This window comes from Pipistrellus kuhlii, unplaced genomic scaffold (assembly GCF_014108245.1).
Source record: "Pipistrellus kuhlii isolate mPipKuh1 unplaced genomic scaffold, mPipKuh1.p scaffold_m20_p_1, whole genome shotgun sequence".
Lineage (NCBI taxonomy): Eukaryota > Metazoa > Chordata > Mammalia > Chiroptera > Vespertilionidae > Pipistrellus > Pipistrellus kuhlii.
This window is the reverse complement of record NW_023425404.1, coordinates 116,122,304-116,141,698: the sequence shown is the minus strand read 5'-3', so window position 1 is coordinate 116,141,698 and position 19,395 is coordinate 116,122,304. Positions and strand designations below refer to the sequence as shown.

At 39.2% G+C, this 19,395-nt stretch overlaps 1 protein-coding gene across 3 annotated transcripts in view; it reads left to right on the top strand.

Moving 5' to 3' along the window:
- FAM107B (family with sequence similarity 107 member B) overlaps positions 1–14,871 on the top strand; it is a 236,317-nt gene extending 221,446 nt beyond the window's left edge. For 2 of the 3 annotated variants that reach the window (XM_036460371.1, XM_036460390.2), the window contains 3 exons: positions 6,563–6,746; positions 13,345–13,495; positions 14,513–14,871. In XM_036460371.1, coding sequence (XP_036316264.1) covers positions 6,563–6,746; positions 13,345–13,495; positions 14,513–14,629 — 452 coding nt within the window. In that variant the 3' untranslated portion in view covers positions 14,630–14,871. Of the gene's footprint in view, positions 1–5,179; positions 5,322–6,562; positions 6,747–13,344; positions 13,496–14,512 lie in introns of those variants that run through there. The other variant, XM_036460380.2, reaches the window with a different exon arrangement.
- Positions 14,872–19,395: the final 4,524 nt, after the last annotated feature.

Sequence of the window (19,395 nt, the reverse complement as noted above, 5' to 3'; positions counted from 1 at the left end):
GTTATTTATTGCCAGTGACAGTCATCGAAGGTTCACTATGTCTACCACTGCATTTGGTATGCATTTCTTATTTGCCCTTCATAACAACCCTATGAAATCATCTGCCATTCTTTTTTTTCTTTTTCTTTTTTTTTTCCCCCAACTGGTGAGGAAACATGCTAAAGGTACATGTACAGTAAATGAGGAAGCTGTGATTTAAACTTTGTCAGTGTGATTTGGAGCCCATGTTCTTGAAGCTTTCTGGGCCTCCTCATAAACTATCATGAATAAATAGCCCTATCTCATAGAGCTGCCATGAGGATTAAATGATGGGGAGAAGCTGTGTACAACATCGAGGACGGACACACAATGACTCCACAATGGATTTCTTCCAGGGCATTTTTCTAGTGCTTTCTGTGTGTACCTTTACTCATAGTGCTGCAGCCCATGGTGAGGCCTCACTGCTCTCTGGCTTGTGGCGCCATTGCCACCTACTGGTTTCACCTCACCCAGACCAGCTTATCTTTGCTGTTGGCATGTGTTCTGTCTTCCTAAAGTCTCTTGTCTTGTTTCCCACTTTCTAAATATAAAATATGTGCCTTTTATGTAAAAACACATTTTAGTTAAAAAAAAAAAACTGATGAGAAAACAAGTTTGATATTTTCCCAGGAGCTTCACTGTTTGACATTTGTACAGCAGCATATTTATAGCCAATTTACTGAGAGTTTGGAGTTCCAGCAGCAGTGGGGCTGGGCAGAGGGAAAAGTCATGTTCCTGCACTTGCATAGCTTGCTCTGGTTGGGCGTCATTCGTAAGCCTTAGTTTAGGTTTGTGGCCACAAAGGCCCTGTGGGCACTTGTCCAATGCCTGTGGGTTCTAGATGGCGTCACTGTCTCCTGGTCCAAAACTGAATTTTAGGTTTACCTTGGGGTCAGGCAAGTCAGGAGTTTGTCAGCAAATGGCTTTGCATTTTTGGGAGAAATTACCACCTTAACTCACTTTTCTCTCTTTTCTCCTCACCATCATCCTCCCTACTGGGAATCCTGGGTGCAGAGCAAATGTCTGGGGATCCAGGTTGGCCCAAGCCTAGAGTTTGCTGGCCTGAAGTCAAAAGTGGCTTGGATCTTTCAAATACTGTCAGTGGATTGCTAGAATCCCTTAGAGACAGCCTGGGAAATAAATTGTTTTAAAGAATGTCTTGGAATTATTTTGAATTTTCCAGAAGTAGCTGTAGGAATTCAAAAGTTTGAATTGATTTAGCTTTGATTGGTTATAGTACACCTGAAAAATGTATATATTACTATGTTTCATGTATTGTTTTAAAAAGCATTCAACTGTTAGTCCTTATAGGTACAATTAGATTTTTAAAAATTAAATTCTTTGGAGTGACATTGGTCAACAGGGTCATATAGCTTTCAAGTTTACATTTCTTTGATACACAATCTATATATTACGTTGTGTTCCCACCATCCAAAGTCAAATCATTTAGGTGAACATGAAATTTAACATAACCTCTAAGTTCTGACCTTTAAATCTCATTGGATGAGGTTTTTAAATTTACCTTTCTGAAGTAGAAATATGCAAATAAACAACTGGAGCCAAAAAAGTATGATGAAAAATCCAGCTGTAATAAATGTTTATTAGCACAGTTGTGAAATTTTTCTGTGGTAATGTTTATTAACCTCTGAAAATCAGTTCACACAATATACCCAGGATATGCACACAGGTGGGCCCAGAATGAACTTCTGGAAGCGGGGAGGTGGGTAGAAAGAAGAAGAGCAAGAACCCAAATCCATCATAAGGATGGGATTTCCTTATTCTCTGGGAAAGTATAGTTTAGTAATATCATTTGTTGATTCACCAAATTTAAAGGCAGAATTCTATCAGGTAGCATTTTCTGTACATATTTTTGGTGCCTGTCTAAAATGCAATTTTGTGTTATTTATTCAACTTAAAATCTTTGAGTGGGTCCCTTCCATCTCAGGACAGGCCCTCACCATCAGGCCTGTCTGTTTTCTTGCTATAAAACCCTTACATTCTAGCTGGAAACATTCAGAACTCTGAGTAGCACTTTGAAGGTGTAATAGACCTTTTTACACTTTCCAGAAGTTTCTTTTTTTTAAAATATATATTTTATTTATTTTTTACAGAGAGGAAGAGAGAGGGATAGAGTTAGAAACATCTATGAGAGAGAATCATCGATCAGCTGCCTCTTGCATGCCCCCTACTGGGGATGTGCCTGCAACCAAGGTACATGCCCTTGACCAGAATTGAACCCGGGACCTTTCAGTCTGCAGGCTGACGCTCTATCCACTGAGCCAAACCGGTTTCGGCAAGAAGTTTCTTAATGTGTGTAGAACAAATAGGTCTTAGAACTATTGAAGTTTACCATTGAGAGGCTTGCGGGTCATATAGTTGAACTCATGTTTTTTTTTTAAAAAAGCCAAGGCCTAGAAACTTTGAGTTTTGTGTATAAGTTTTGCTAGACTATTACAATATGATATGGCATTGGTCACATAGTTTGGCTAATAGTGACTTCCATTAATTGAGTTCTCCCAGATAGACCAGGGATTATACGGAGTACTCACATCCACATTTCAACCAGTCCTTGCAACCTCACCCATTTTTATATATAGGAGAACTGAGTGTCAGGGAGTTATTAAGCTTTGTCTACGATACCAAGCCAGCTTTCTTCCTCTCTCACTGAGTGGACAACAGTTTTTCTTCACTGACTTGATACTTTAAAAATAAATTACTTTATGAATCAGTAACTTGACTAGAGGAGTGAATATGAAAAGAATGTCTTCATGTTTATTTCTGGAAGGATGCTTCTTTTAATAATAAGAATAACCACTTACAAACCATTTACTTCCAGACATTTCTGTCTCATCTTTTCTGTCAGGCTTCCCTATTACTGGATGCTCAGTGAGGAAACAGGTTTGCCCTCCCATCTCCACAGTGCTTTACTTGCTGCAGTAGACTCAACAAGCCATGGGCTCCCTCTACTGGTGTTAACTGTGACTCTGTTCATTTAAGATATTAATATTTATTGACCCAGTCAGTGAGGAATGCGAATATAAATGAGATGTGGTCTTTGCAGTGAAGAGATAATATATATGTATTTCTATAATATAAGATGGATATCAGTAAATACTAGGAAAAGGGGACAAAGAAAATTTCATAGATGTTTAGAGGTCAGAGTGTTTCATTGCATTTGGGAAATTAGGGAAGGCTTTGTGGAAGATTTGACATTTATCTGGATCTGAAGGGGTGAGTGAGATTTGGCTTGTGGCAGTTCAGGGATATGTCGGAAGAGGATCAGCACCCCTACTGGAGGGAGCAGTGCTGCAAAGGAGCTGGGTGAGGAAGGCAGAGACGTGTGCAGACACAGGGAGCAGAAGTGCTTGTTTCCATGCAATGAGAGGATAGGACCTGTGGGATGGAGCTGTTGTGTGCCCACCCTTAAGCCCTTAGGATCAGAATGGCATTTCACAGTCTTGATGGCCATGAGGAACATGGTTGGGAAAGGGAAGAAGTTGAACAAGGTCATAAAGGTGGTGGTTGCCATATGTTGCTCATGGTTCTAGGGTAGAAAGTCACTGAGAAGTGGCCAGAACCAGCTCCTAGATCCTTCCTTCACTATCACCACTCCTATATGCACACAGAGTGACAGAGATTGTTCCCAGTAGTTCAGCGCCTCCTTACTAAGTGACCTTTCCTGGATCCCAGTGTGGTCTACTACACAAGGGGTATAAGGCCTGCAGCCTGGTCCACAGGCAGGCTTAAAGCTGACACATTTGACTCAGACCCACTGGCTTCCATGTCACCTTTCCAGTTGTGAAGCAGGGCAAACCAGTGAAAAACAAGGAAAACGTTTGCACCTTCCTTATAGCAGTACTCCTCCAGCCCCCACCCTCTGCTCTCTCCAGTCAGAGGCAGGCTGACGCCCATCTTACTACGCTCGTCCCATGGGAGAAGGACTTACCAAACACTAAATCTGAAGAGAAATCACAAAAAAATAACCCATGCTAGAATTTGTTCCCTAGACTCAGAACTAAGCTTCCCCCCCTATTTTTATAATTTTAATGATTTTTAGAGGGAGAGTCTGGGAGATAGAAACATCAATGTGAAAGCTAAACATTGATCAGCTGCCTCCTATATGCTCCCTACTGGGGATCAAGCCCTCAACACAGGCATGTGCCTCGAGCAGGAATCGAACTGGTGACTTTTTGGTGCACCAGGACAATACCCAATCCACTGAGCCATACTGTCAGGGCAGAAGCCTTTTTGGCACACTGAAAGCTCAACCTGTCTCGTGACTCAAGGCCCAAGACATGTCTGTACCCTGGTGCTGGCCTTCGGAAAAAGACTAGGAGTGGAGATCTTGCACTGCCTCTACCAGTGGGAATAGTGGGAATAGAGGAACTGAGGAGGGGTACAGGCAAAGTGAGGATCTTGGAGTCAAGTCAGTAAGACAGGAAGGAGTCACCCAGGGTTTGAGTACTAACTGCCTTTGCTTTTTCACCACTAAGATATCTAGCAGATATCTCCAACTCAATTAGTCCCAGATGAACTGATCATATCTTCTGTCTGCTCTGCTCACAGCCTGCCCACCTCTACAATGCTCACCTTCTAGTTGTGCAGGCCAGAAACGCAGTCATCCTTGATTCCTCTTGTCTTTCACCCCTCATCTCCAGTCCTGCAGGAAATCCCAGAGGCTTTACCTTCAAAATACAGCGTGATTGGTCTGTCCTCTAACCTGCACTATCGTCACCCTGACCTAAACCTGCATTAATATAATAGCTGCCTTCCTGATTCCTACCTTGCTTGCTTCAGTCTGTTCTAAACTCAGTAGCTATAGAATGATCTTTTAAAAACATGACTCAGATTTTGTCACTTCTGTGCTCCAAACCCTGAATGACAATCTCCCCATTGTCCCTCAGCCTGAAGGCCAGAGTCCTTACAAACTGGCTTCTTTGCTATGCCTCATCCCTATCAGGCACACTCCTTCCTGTGGCCTTTGCACAGGGCGTTCCTCTCACTGATATGCTCTTTCCCCACGCGTCCACAGGGCTCCCTCCCCCACTGTAGTAGTGACAGAAGGAGGCAGTGCTCTGCTTTGAGGTCATGGAGATTAGGGCAGTGAGACAGATCCTTTTATGGAAGCATACAGGCCTTCTTGGTTAAAGATTAACTAGAATGAAACTGCCGTTAGCTTTTAAAGACAGTTGGGACTTCACAGAGGGATGCATGGTGCATTTCATTTTCAAGCGAGGATCATATTTTTTCTGAGAGCCAGCACACCAAAGTCGTGATGGGACCACTGATTCAGCATGTGCGAGGTTTGTAATTCTCCATTTGGTGAAGGTTGAAGGCATTCTTATTTAAAAAGATCAATGCAGGTAGCGTTTACAGAATGTTAGGTGTAATTATTTAGGTGTGTATTATCATTTGGTAATTTTGAGCCTTGATTATATAGTTGTACATATAATCTCCATATAGGTTATTTATTCTTTGGATGTTTATCCTCGTTATTAGCACAATATTTTTCTACAAAAATATTAAGCTTCATAATTTGGTAGAGAGAATGCAGATTTTGAAATAAAAGAATATTCATTTTTGTTCATTTTCATTCGAGCTCTACTACTGGCAGTATCAGCATGGACAAGTTACTTAGTTTTTATTTCTCCACTTTGTTGTCTATAAAGTGAAGGCTCTAACTCTGTTCTTGGAGTTCCTGCTGGGATCAGATGTATCTAAAGCTCTGGTCATGTTGACTGCCACGCAAAACGGCATTTCTTACTGGACGTGTTAGAGTGATGGCAGCATCTTAACACCGTTCAGAGATTCAGGAAAACATCATTGATGACTTTTGAACCAAGACTCCTGCTTGTAGCGGATGGCAACTTGACCTTTTTCTTTTGTTTGTTTTTTTGTACACATCTTTCCAGTGCCCCTCACCATGACAGACTCCATGGACGCACACCCTTGCGTTCTCTCCTCCCGTCACCCTGCCCCCTGTGCACACATAGCCTCCTTGGTGTTTGATTTCCTGGGCCGTAGGATTGAGCTGGTCTATAGATGTGGTGGTGGGAAGTATCCCGTGTGTCCTGAAATTCAAGGTCTAAGCAGAGTCAGGTTAGAGTAGGGGTGTCGAACTCAATCAGAGAAGGGGCCAAAATCTAAAATCCAGCCTAAATCGCGGGCCGAATGGTTTACTGAACAGTCATAAACTGTCATTGTGATGGAAACGCAGCGGAGTGCAGTGATGACAGCGCGGTGCGGGCCACATTGCAAGGCCTGGCGGGACGGATTTGGCCCGAGGGCCTTGTGTTTGACACATGTGGGTTAGAGGATTATTTGCTTTAGTCATTGGCAGCACAGGACACTGTGGACATTCTTCCCTGTCCTTTGCTGCCCCAGTTGCATTCACAGAGCTTCAGGAAGTTTCTGAATGAAGTAGTGGACCGAGGAGGGTGGTGTGTTCAGCATGTGCACTGTGCATGGTGGCGCTGGCCACTGCATTTTTGTGTGAGATGTCTTCTCAGAAAAGACCACAATGAGTCTTGTCTTTCTGTTTCAGACAGCCCGTTGGAGGATCCTGACCTTAAGGACTCATATCTCATTCCAAGAAACATCATGGCTGAGCCAGACTATATAGAAGATGACAATCCTGAACTAATTAGGCCTCAGAAACTTGTCAATCCTGTCAAAACATCCCGCAACCACCAAGATCTTCACAGGGAACTTCTTATGAATCAGAAAAGGTAAGATAGTTTCTTGAGCAGTTTCAGGGGACTTGTAAGTTACTAGATTTAATTTTAATTATGTTTACAAAGGCTTCAAAGGCTTTTTTTGTTTCTTTAACTGTGTTTGAGGCTTCCTTACTCCTTCTAGCATCCTTGAGCTAGAACGTCCCTCCAAAAAGTGAAGCCAGCAGCAGGCACAGCTGCCACCACGTGTTTTTCAGAAGTCTGCAGTCCTGCCTCCCCGATACGGATTTTAAAATTTGGATGGGAGGGTCTAGACTAAAGATAAAAGGGAGTGCCCTAAGTCAAAGAGAAATATTTTAAAGTCTATTTCTTAGATTTGTAAAAACTTTGTATTTCCCCCTTCTATGTGTGAATGTGTGGGAGGCAGATCTAAATATTGTCTGCTTCAGCATTTGTGAGTAGCAGCTTAAAGTTTCTAGAGCAGGTATGGGGAACCTTTTTACTGCCACGGGCCATTTGGATATTTATAATATCATTCGTGGGCCATACAAAATTATCAACTTAAAAATTAGCCTGCTATATATGACCAAACATTAAATTAACTCACCCCTAATGCCTTTGAAGGGCCAGACCAAATGATTTCGAGGGCCTTATGTGGCCTGTGGGCCAGATGTTCCCCAACCCCTGCTCTAGAGACACGTCAGTATTAACTGCAGATAAGAACACTCTTTCTTGCCCTGGCCAGGATGGCTGAGTTGATCGGAACATTGTCCTCCCATACACTAAAAGGTGATGGGTTCAATTCCTGGTCAGGACATCAACCCAGGTGGCAGATGTTCTCTCCCTCTGTCTATCCCCCTCTCCCTGCCTCTCTCTCTCTAAAACCAATTTTTAGAAAAACAAACCCAAACCACTCCTTTTTGTTTATTCTTTATTTGTTTTTAAGTACATTTTAATTATCACTATCGTCATTTGTATTACTATTAATTGTTGTGGAGAGGAGCAAAACATTTACCTTCTATTTTATTTATAAACCATTTGTTAGTTCTTCCTGTGTCATAAGTAATTTTGGATGTTGGGTTGGAGAACTCTGCTTTGAAAGTGATTTTAGTCAGGGTTAGGAGAGTGGAGAGTACAAAGGTATTTTATCTACTAGGACAAAAGGTTGATCTCTTTATTTAAGATCTGTTAAACTTCAATTAGAAGTATTTTGACACCTTCAGAATGAAAAGGTTGATCTGAATTGCAGGACTATATAGATAATAAATCTACAAATCAAACTGAAGAATACACAGACCAAGTTAAGCATTGGCCATGTTTTAGAGGGAAGGTCTAATTTAAAACTTTAAAAAATTATTTTAAAGGAAATGAGGGATCATTTTTATATCATTTTTTCCTACTGTGCCTCGGGCAGACTCCTGTCCTAGGAACTCTATAAGCATATCCTCCCCCTGGGTTGTGGAAATGTGGCTTACTCCCTTCCAGCCCCAGGCCCGCCAGCGTGGTGCTGCTGGGTTCATGCTTAGAAATAGAATGCAAGTTTAATCCTTTCAGGATAGTGCTTAGCTTCTACTGGTGTTTGTCACATAAAAGAAAAAAAAAATGGATTCATTATCATCATGCACAAAGTAAAATAGGACTGTAATTTCCTAAACAGGCCACAGGATTTAGAGACAATCCTTCCTGGGAAAGTCTGTGTTTTGAGAGAAAGAAAGTTCAGTATACTCCAAAAGAGAGAAACTAAATGCTTTTCTGAATTAAATGGTTTTCTGTTGTCTTTACCTTTCCTTAACTTTAAATGGAGTAGGCAAAGGTAAAACCAAAATTGGCAACATAATTGTTTCCTGAATTATAGGCTACAACTTACTTTGCAAAAATTTAGTAGTCTAGGTCTTATCTTTGTGAAACATATAGTTTTGTGCAATTGAATCTGTTATGCCATTTTATTTTATTTTATTTATTTATTTATTTATTTTTTAAGAACAGGTACTTTCTGTGAAAATGGAATACCCTTCTGACCTTCTCTGGGTTATGCTTTCTCTTCTTTGTTTGCACAGGTGACTCTTTAGCCAGGCCCAGCTCTACTAATTTAGGAGAATGCTGGTGTTCCCTCAAGCACCATGGGGTAGAGAGGATGTGGGCTTTGAAGTCAGAGGGAAATGACTTTACGATCTTGGACAAGGTTCCCCTTCTTGAGGTCTGTTTCTTCATATAATAAAATAGGAGATAAAAATATATTTCTTTTAAAAATGGAAGTAAATAATAGCATGCATAAATACATATTAAAATGCATGGCATATAGTAAGTGCTCAATTAATCCCAACCATCTTTCACTTTCTCTGTAGTGCCATCTGGAAATTCCTATTACTTTTCCCCCTTTTTTGAAAAGTCCTGGTGTGGCTATTGAAGTACATTTAAACAAAAGAAAAAAAAGGCAGGTTTTTAAATCAAATGAATGTTTCTTATTCTATGTCTTCAGGTTTCTTAAGGGACAGTCTTAGTTTAGTAGAGTCCTCTTAGTAGAAACACAACTGGATTTTAGAGGGAAAACTCCTCAAGCAGTTTCTTCTTTTGGTCTTCTATCACATATACACTTTGGAGTCTGAGTTTTTTTATTTCTAAATTTTAATGTGGAGAAAATAGGAAGTATCACTTCAGTAATATATTTGTTTGGATAAAGGGTAATCATACTTGATTACTAGCTTGTACCATAATGAAAGTCTATTAGTTTTCTACAACTTGTAGAGGGGTTTTTCCCATAAATCCAGTGATCTTTTGGGGATCCAGTGTGTGTTATCTTGTCGTTATCCTAATGTGACAAGTTAGTAAGAAAAAACTCAGAGTAACAGGCTAAGGGATCTTCTCAACATTTCACTGAAGTTTTTGAAATAAAAAGGGTAGAAAGAAATATATAATTAAAGGCAGTTTAAATTAAAAGCAGAGCTTGATTAAATATAGTAATGATAAAAATTAGAAAAGGAGTAGAGAAGTGAGAGGGAGACAATTGAGATCAACACAATCCAAGCTGTCCATGAAGCCTTGGACTTTGCCTTCCATAGCCAAAAATTTGGCTCAAAGCCCTGTAGCAGTTAGGTTGTTTTTTTTTGTTTGTTTGTTTTTGGTGTTGTTTTTTTTTTTTGTTTGTTTGTTTTTAGCTACTTTTTAAGGATCATTAGATAAAAGCAAAGTTACTACTTAAAAGAACAAATACTCTATTCATCGGTATTCTAACTCTGAACTCTATGCCCTTGTAAGTATGTAATTCTGCTCCTCTGTTTGCTATCTTTTGGACCAACTAAGTTTCAGATTGGGGATAAAAGGAGAGATCAACCAAAGGACTTACGTGCACACATATGAGCCTAACCAATAGTCAAGGAAAATAGGGGGTTGGGGGTATGAGTATGGGGTGGGAGGGGGGAGGATTGGAATAGGGGGGTGTTTTTGAGGACAAATATGTGATGCCTTAATCAATAAAGAAATTAATTTTTAAAAAAAGTCTTTACATTTTCATCTGCTCACAGTTTGCCACAATGTCTGAGTAAGACCATTTTCAGATTCTCAGGGTCTGTAGATAGTCCCAATAACATAAGAAGGGCATATTTCAAGAGACAATGTTGTTTTTAAGCTGTAAGCTTAGTGTTTAAGATGTCTTAAAATATTTCTAATATAAATTAGGTTCTATCTTCTCTACAAGAATACTTAAGGGGGCAAAATAGATATCCAACTATTGAAACACATCCTTAAAATTGGTTTCTTGACTTGTACATTTCGGCCAGTGGCTTTTATTTCTCTGATTTTAGTTGATCTACATATCTGCATTTGGCATGCTTTTCTAGACAAATATTTCCCCTATAAATACTCATTGGTGTACAACATGGAAATTGAGGTAGAAATATTTGCATTTGAATCCACACAGGTAGAAATGGTTCAGCCACAAATGTAGGCAAGGCAGGCCAGAATAGAAAACTCCAAGATTAAAGATCAAGGTCTTGCAATCCAAATGCACCCTCCCCTCCATCCCAAGGAAAAAAAAATGGCTGGGTGTCAGAGCTGTTCTGTTGTGTCTGTGCCAGCTCTCGCCTCTGGCTCAGGCCTTCTGGCTGAGGAGGCAGTTTTACTTGTATGGGTTCAGTGCATCTGGGGTGGAGATGAACCTTTCAGTCAGCCCCTGGGCGTATTCAGTGGTTTATGTGAAATGTAAAATGTACCGTTAAAAGTTGTCTCTGGTGGTGGAAATATAAAGTATTGCGGCCTTACTGGAGGGCAGTTTGGCAATATACACCAAATTGTAAAATGTACAGATGCTTAGCCAGCAGTTCTACTTCTATAAATGTAGCCAATGGAAATAGTAGTATATAAAGGAGTGCAAATATGAATGTACAAGGTAGATCATTGCCTTATTAGTTTCTTTTTAAAAATATATATATTTTATTGATTTTTTACAGAGAAGAAGAGAGGAAGAGAGAGTTAGAAACATTGATGAGAGAGAAACATCAATCGGCTGCCTCTTGCACACTCCCTACTGGAGATGTGTCCATGACCAAGGTACATGCCTTTGATTGGAATCGAATCTGGAACCCTTGACCCGCAGGCCGATGCTCTATCCACTGAGCCAAACCACTTAGGGCTGCCTCATTACTTTCAATAAGGAACAATTGGAAACAATCTAAATGCATGTCAGTAGGGGAGTGGCAAACTTCCGTTTTGTGAGGTCTTGTGCAGATGTTAAGATGATGAAGAACAGCTTTGTTTGTAAAGGTGTAGAAATGAGGCAGGAGCCTAGACTACACTGTTACCTCTCGGTCCATGTTCTATTTTGGGGGCCACTATTCACACAGAATACAATGTACGTGGTGCTCCCAAAATCTGTTTAACAGAGTTGAGGTGTGCTTTCACTTTCTATTTTATGTATATGTCACCTAACCTATTTTATTCAAGGAGCACTTACTAAATTTAAAAATTGGCTTGGCCCACTGTAATAGTTACAGCAAGCAGGCTCAGGATTAACTGTTGGTCTTGAGTGGTACAGACACCGGGACTTTAAGGGATTACAGGATTAAAATGGTTTGTTAATTGTATATATCACAATTGATTAAAGAGATTCAACTTTTGTCATGTGCAGAATGATATTTAGTTTTTAAGAAATTTGCAGAAGCTCATTTCTATCTTAAGTCTGACCCAGTTTTAGACTCGGGGAAACATATAGGCAGTGCTTGCTTGAGTTTTTCTATTCAGCACAGATTAAGTGATCGGCTATGATAAAATATTAACTAAATTTATATGACTTCTTGATTGTTCCAAGTACAGAACATTTATCACATGAGCCACCATTTTCTGAGTTTTCTGTTGCTAAATATTTTATCTTACTGCTCCCATTGTATAAAATCTTACAATAGAAAATGAATACTGTATATTAATTAAACCCATTCATATGTTGCGGTGGAATGTCAGATTGGTGTGTCATACATCAAAGTTTGTGCAATAGGTTTTGCATAATTCAGAAGCATTTAATAACATTTGAGGTTAATTTTGCCTGTGAAGTAAAAAAGAAAAATGTTTGAAATTTAAATTATGCAGATAACTAAATCCTTAATCCTAAAATTTAAATCCCTTAAGTCTGTCTGTAGTGTTATAGAGGCTTTTTAATAGTCATGAAATAGAGTGGGTCTTTACTCAGATTATTTACAAACAAATTTTCCAGTGTGCTCAGTGACACTTAGATTTATTGTGAACAAAATACCATCAGCAACTTCTGTTGTGCTGATTAAAGATTTAATTTCCCGAATACTTACCTATATTCCTGTTCCCTTCATACAATATTAGTAACTGTGAAACCATAATTAAGTCACAAAAGTAGCCAGTCTCTTTTGTTGTAATGCAAATTTGCTAATTAAAATTGGGAAAGAGGAGATAAGTTATTTTATTTTAAGTATTAATGAAATGGAGATTACTTAAGAGCTAGTGAAGACTGGCTGAAATGTTAGGGAATGGTCTTCCCTTGACTTGCCACAGAATTCTTAGATGGAGGGTTGGTAGGCCTAAGTTTTGGTTTTATTTCTCTCCATTTGATGAGATTGTAGCCTGGCTTATCCCTCATGAATGTGGGATTTTCCTGGGGCCTGACTTCCATGCATTGTCAATAATTAACCACACATCTGAAAAGGGTTCAACTGGAAGGATCACTGAACTGGGAGTGAGGGGCTCGAGTTTTATGTGGCCAGTAATGATGAAACCTTGGACATGCCTTTATACATGCAAAAACCTTCCTAAAAATCTGAAACTTTGGCCATTTTGCTGTTTAAATTTCTGGGAAAGCCATCTCATTTCCATGTCCATGTACATGTCCATCTTGGGTGGTCGTCATACTCAGCGAATGAGCATAGTGTTCTCCACCTTCCCCAGTGAATGGATTTTGCTTACTTTCGGAAGATCCTCTTGCTTTTTCTTTCATGATTGTGAATTTCTGAGATAACCAATGTTGACTATTAACTGGTAGTAGGGGGTCACAATCATGCTAATTCATTAGACCCTTTCTCTGTGTCTTATGCCTTAAATTTCTATTCAGGAAAGATGTGTCCAGTAGATTACAACTTTTTATTTTGTTCATGGTTTGGTTTTTTTTTTTTTTGTTTGTTTTGTGTTTTTTTTTTAGGGGTCTTGCCCCTCAGAATAAGCCAGAACTGCAGAAGGTGATGGAAAAAAGAAAACGAGATCAAGTAATAAAGCAGAAGGAAGAAGAAGCACAAAAGAAGAAATCTGACTTGGAAATAGAGCTATTAAAACGGCAGCAGAAGTTGGAGCAGGTAAGGGTGACTTTGTGAAAGTGGTCTTTTTTTATTGAGCCATATTTGACATACAGCATTGTGTAAGTTTAAGGTATTCAGCATATTGATTTAGTACATTTACGTTGCAATGTGATTGCCATTGTACCTTAGCTGACACCTCTGTTGCATCACATAATTATTTCTTCTACAGTTGGGAACCATTAAGATAATCTCTTAGCAAATGTAAGACACAATTTTGTTGGCTATAATCACTCTGCTGTGCATTAGGCCTCCAGGACTTACTTATCTACTATTGTAGTTGCAAGTTTGTACCTCCCATCCCCTAATTTCTAGCCCTGGATAACCACCGTTCCACTCTCTGCTTTTATAAGTTGGTTGTTGTTTTTTTTAAAGATCCCACCTATAAAAGATATGATACAATGTTTGTTTTTCTCTGAATTTTCTCACAAGTTGTCTTTTTTGTCCTGAAAACGAAGAATGTTGGAACAAGCAGAATTTATCAGACAAGACAGATGTAAATGTTTATACCATGAAATGAAAATATGAGACAAAATATGAGCAAATGGTTTAAAATACATTGAAAGTAAAGTCCAGAATTCTATTGAGGGCCTAGAAGAGATTCAGGAGGAGACAGTCAAAAGGAGAGCTATGACTGAATTCACAGCAGTGTTGGGAGCTCAAGCACTTGAGGGAAATTTTACTTCTGAGAGTATAGGCCAGGGAGTACAGACCAGCTGTGTTGATTGCAGGATCTTGTCTTAACCTTGATTTTTAGATTCTTGTGATTTCTCTGTATTGCTTGTTGTAACAACCTACCTACTGCTGCTCTTGTGAGGAATTACCTGAATCTGTGTGTGTACGCGTGCTCGCATGTGCAAACACACACACACACACACACACTTATTTATTTTAACTGGAGACTGGGAGAGAATTTCTTCCATTGGGAAATGAAGTCATTAGGGACTTTGGAAAGAGGAATGTCTTGAAAAACCTCTCAGTTTGTAAATAATTTTTCTGTTTCTGAATTTTATTTAGCTTGAACTTGAGAAGCAGAAACTGCAAGAAGAGCAAGAAAACGCCCCAGAGTTTGTGAAGGTTAAAGGCAATCTTAGGAGAACAGGCCAAGAAGTGGCCCAAGCCCAGGAGTCGTAGGCCCACGCCTCAGAGACCCCACGGAAGCTGTGAGCAGGCACCTCCTCAATTCTTAATCTCAGGGCAAAAGCCCCTGGGAGCATCCCAGCCAGCAGAGAATTGTTGCTTAAAAAAGGATTTGGACTTGGTTCACCTACAGTCTGGGTGGGTAAATTACCTGTGACAGTTGCAATTCCTATTCGCCAAACAAAGGACATTGACCAGCACTTAGGTTGGGATCGGGACTTGTGTTCAAAGACTTTTTTTTTTTTAAAAAAAGGAAGAGGACACTGGAGTAAATTCTTGAGAGTTGCACTACCTGGTTTTTCTTCCGATCCAAGTTTAGTGGGGCAAGTTTAGTGCAGCCTTTTTTCTTTTAAAACCTAAAGAAAATGTGTTTCATTCTTCCTTTAGTTATCTATTAGATAATTTAGATCACATAGAAATACATTTGATCTGTTACAGTCAATATTCATCAATTCTATTTTGAGAATCCCAATTTTCTTGTTTAATTTATACCTTCATCCATGTTAAGATTCATACCTGAGAATGTTGATGTTAATGTTGAGCACAGCTATCACCTTTATTGACATCAATAGGGTGAGAAGGTTTAAAAATATGTAAACAGACATACGTAAACAAAAATACTTAAACGGCCATTTTGATCTTGTCTTAACTCCTTTTGGTTATGCTCCATGGTAACATTCCAGTTAAGAGAAGGCACATTCTATAAATCCATTTATTGCTTTGTTAACTATTAGGGTTTTTAAAAATATTTCTTGCTGACCTAGCTCCTATTACATATGAAATAATCTCTCCATCTTTTGGAGAGTGAAAGCTAGTCCACATAACTGAACTTCAGTGTCAAAATTAGAGAGTCCAAATGTTTTGATTCCTTCTGAGAGCAGCGTGGGGAGTGCTCCCACTGGGAGTCTGGGAAGGAGAAATGATTTTAGTATCTTAATGTGAAGCAAACATTGATTGGTCTCAAGAGGCCTCGTTGGAAGATTCATAACTGTACATGTTGAATGTTACCCATTTCTTTTTTCTTTTTCTTAAGAAGAAAGACTATTTCCCCAGTCTCTTAGTTATGATGATGGTTTTGATAACGATGACGTTTTTGACTACTGTACTGCATCTCAGGAAAAGCCCAGATAAAGGGAGAAGCTGCTCAGTTTTCCCACCCTAGCAAGCTACTCAAAGTGAAGCCCAGGTTACCAATAACAGCAGAGTTCTTAGACATTTTATACTGCTGGTATGATCCTTTCAACTTGGGTGGTCTGGAAGAATTTGTGTGGATTCAGCATGTTCTCCCTAGAGACAATTCAGCCAGTAATTTCTGCATTGAAGACTCTTCTTATAATTCCTTTAAAAGCTTATAGAAAGCTGGATTCTGAGCTTCTGCATTCTTAGTAAGCATAGTAGAAATTAGCTTTCTGTGGGAATGCTTTAATGTTTATACTTAACAATTAGGCTCATATTCAGTCCTGATGTGAACAAGATAAAAGAAAATGCAATGATTGTATACTGCTAGTTTGGGAATATGTGAATTATACCTGGAATGGATGATTTCTCTCATCAGCAAGTATTATTTGAATAAAATGGGAAGTGCTTAAGATAAGACACTGCTCTATAATAGTTTGCTTTTGAAGCATGGAACAGTAGCTATTTTTCCCATCGTTCTTCCTTATGAGAGAAGAAAGTATGTTCACTGATCATCTTGAAAGTATATTTCTGATTGCACATTGACTGGAGTTCTTTCTTTGTGCATATGAACTAATGATGTGATTTGTAAAATGAGGATTCAGGATTGGTCTTACATACCCTTTAACTGCATGCAAGGTCTTTAGATCCTGTGTCCTTGAAGCAGTTCTGCCACTTGATAAAATTCTCAGGAGCTCTGACAGTCTCCTTCAGAAGGACCGATTCTGTTCCTAGAACTTACCTAGAATTCATTCTTCCTTAGGAGAAAATAAATTACAAAAGCATTTCCCTCCCAATCTCACTCACAGATCTTCAGAATTATTTGTAGTTATTAGTGTACTAGGTCTGGCCAAAAGTAGACTTGTAAATAGCATACAGTAATGTCTTAAGACTAAACAGTGGAAGGTCTACATAGAGAAGCTCTTTGAAGTCAGCTTAGCTCACAGGCCTGAGTTTAAAAAGGCGTCAGTCTCCCCCACTCTTTAATACTGCACAGTCCAACCCCTTGGACTCACGAACATCCCGGCATTTTGTGCTTTGAGCCACTTTTTTACAAAAATGGCTCCATTTTTTCACTCTGTGGTTTTCTTAAACTAGTTCAGTGTTTTATAGTCTCCTAGTAGTAAAGTAGTGTTGCTTTCTAAGCTATAACAGTTGACTTTATTCTTCTACTCTGAAAAATCTTGACTTGTTTGAGTGTATATAATATATATTAAGGGAGCCTTAATGGATTTGTTTTCATAATTTAATATTTTTTGTATTTGCTCTTGTATAATTGTTTTTAATGGAAAGTATTACAGAATTGAGAGTGGAATTCTTAGAGCCAAAGTTATTCTTAATAAAAATCACCACTTGCTTGGACCATTCAGCTGTTTGTTTGTCTGATGTGTTTAAAATGGATGTCTGGGACTGAGGGGGCGGTGGGGAGGCTGTGTTCAGTTCAAAGATCAGAAGGCGGTGCTACAGCCTCCCTTGGATGAATATCCTCCTTGACAGTCTTGCTCACAAGTCACTTATGTCCTCTTGCCTTGTGTCAGTCAAGACTGGCCATTTATTATATCAAATCACACTGAGGTATTTTGCTACGCTTGCATAGAATATGTGGTATTTTAGCAGAAGCTGTCAGTCTGCTGATCAAGGTATTCTGAATTTTAGGTAACTTGGAAGGACAATGGGAGATATATTTTGGGAAGGAGCATTTTTTTTAATACTTGTGAACTAGTATATCTGGCACGTCTGAGGTGTGACCATAAAATTATTTTGTTTATGCAGCTAAGTTAATGTAATTCTCAGAGAAGTTACTTTGGGAAGCTATACACAGGATTTTATTATACTACTGGTTAAATTAGTTTGCAGGTTTCAATCTCTTTACTTTTTCCAATCCCAAATTATTACTCAGCTTGATCACCTAATTCATAATATTTTTGGACTCTTTTTTGAAAATCAGATCTACTTAGGGCAGTAAGATTTGTTTCCTCTAAGGTTATACCATGAGTTTTAAAGGACAGCATAGAAGATGGTCCCAAAAATTATTTGAAGAGTAGCTGATCCTTGGACTAACTAGACATTTTCACAAGGTGACAGTTTTGAAGCAGTCAGTCCATTTCATTAGAGCACTATATGTTTGTTTCTAATAGATTTGAAAGAAGACAGAGGGCAATTAATGTGTTTCGTAAGACTTGAAATGCTATAGTACATTTAAAAGAATTATTAGAATATTACCACCAGGCTTACATTTGCTAGTATAATGAGAAACAAAGTGTTTTCTTTCTAAGGTCATAGGTAAAATAAAATCTTTGTGAGCTAACCTAATAATTACAGTTTCTACTTTTTTTTTCCTCATGAGAAAATACATTCTGATTATCAGTTGGGGTTGTTTTGAATGCCTTCTCAGTTGCTCCTAGATTTCCTAGTAAGATGGTAGTTGCCAACCACCTTGCCAATAAAAAGGGCACTTGGTTATTTACGGAAAGTATGCTAATTGCTACTGGGATGTTATTGCTCCAGGCCCCTCAAGGTCAGGAAATATATTTGTGTGTGTGAGTGTAAATATGTAATATTCATACACTTGCATTGATATTTATTTTTATATCTCTAGTTACTAAAAGTCATTAGTTAACAGCAATGTCTCCAATTCTTACCCAATAGCACATTCTGGCTTTCTTCCTTCCCATGTTTGTAGCTCCCTTTTTTAGCGTGGCTTCCCCCTCCTCCATGTCCTTATTTACCTTAGTTGTCATATATAACCCACCTGACTGCTCAGCCACCATGTTCGCTCTGACCTTGCCTCAATTACTCAGGAAGGAAAGAAGGAAACAACCATTTATTTTTCTTGAGCATTTAAACATTCTTTTGTGAATGTAATTAAACTGCCTCAAACAACTTAAACTGCAACTACAGATTTAATGTGCCTGATTGTGTGGAACCTTTCAAATTCCTTAAATAACACAGGAACCATGCTTTAAGTATGAGTAATATTCTCAACAATAAAGTTAAAAAGTACTTCTCTACAATTATGGCCATATATGTTACCATAACATAACTAGGATTCAGTTATAGTACTTTGTGTCTCCTGGGCTTGTAATAATCTGAGCAAAGAGGAGCTGATAGCCAAGCTGCAGGACTGCGAAGGCCTTACCGTCTGCTTGGCCACCAAGGTGACCACAGATATCAATGCAGCAGAGAAGCTCCAGGTGGTGGGCAGGGCTGACACCAGCATGGACAATGTGGGTCTGGAGCCCCACGAAGAAGAGCATCCTGGTCATGAACACTCCCAATGGGAACAGTCTTATTGCTGTGGAGCTCACCCGTGGGATGATCATATGTCTGGCCGGCAGATTCCCCAGGCAACAGCTTTGATGAAGGATGGCAAATGGGATTGAAAGAAGTTCATGGGAACCAAGTTGAATGGAAAGACCCTGGGGATTATTGGCCTGAGGAGGATCTGAAGAGAGGTAGCTGTCTGAATGCTGTCCTTGGGGATGAAGACTGTAGGGTATGACACCATCATCTCACTAGAGGTCTTGGCTCCTCACACTTCACCCAGATTTGGTTCTGATTGGTCTGAACCAGTAGGGGATGTG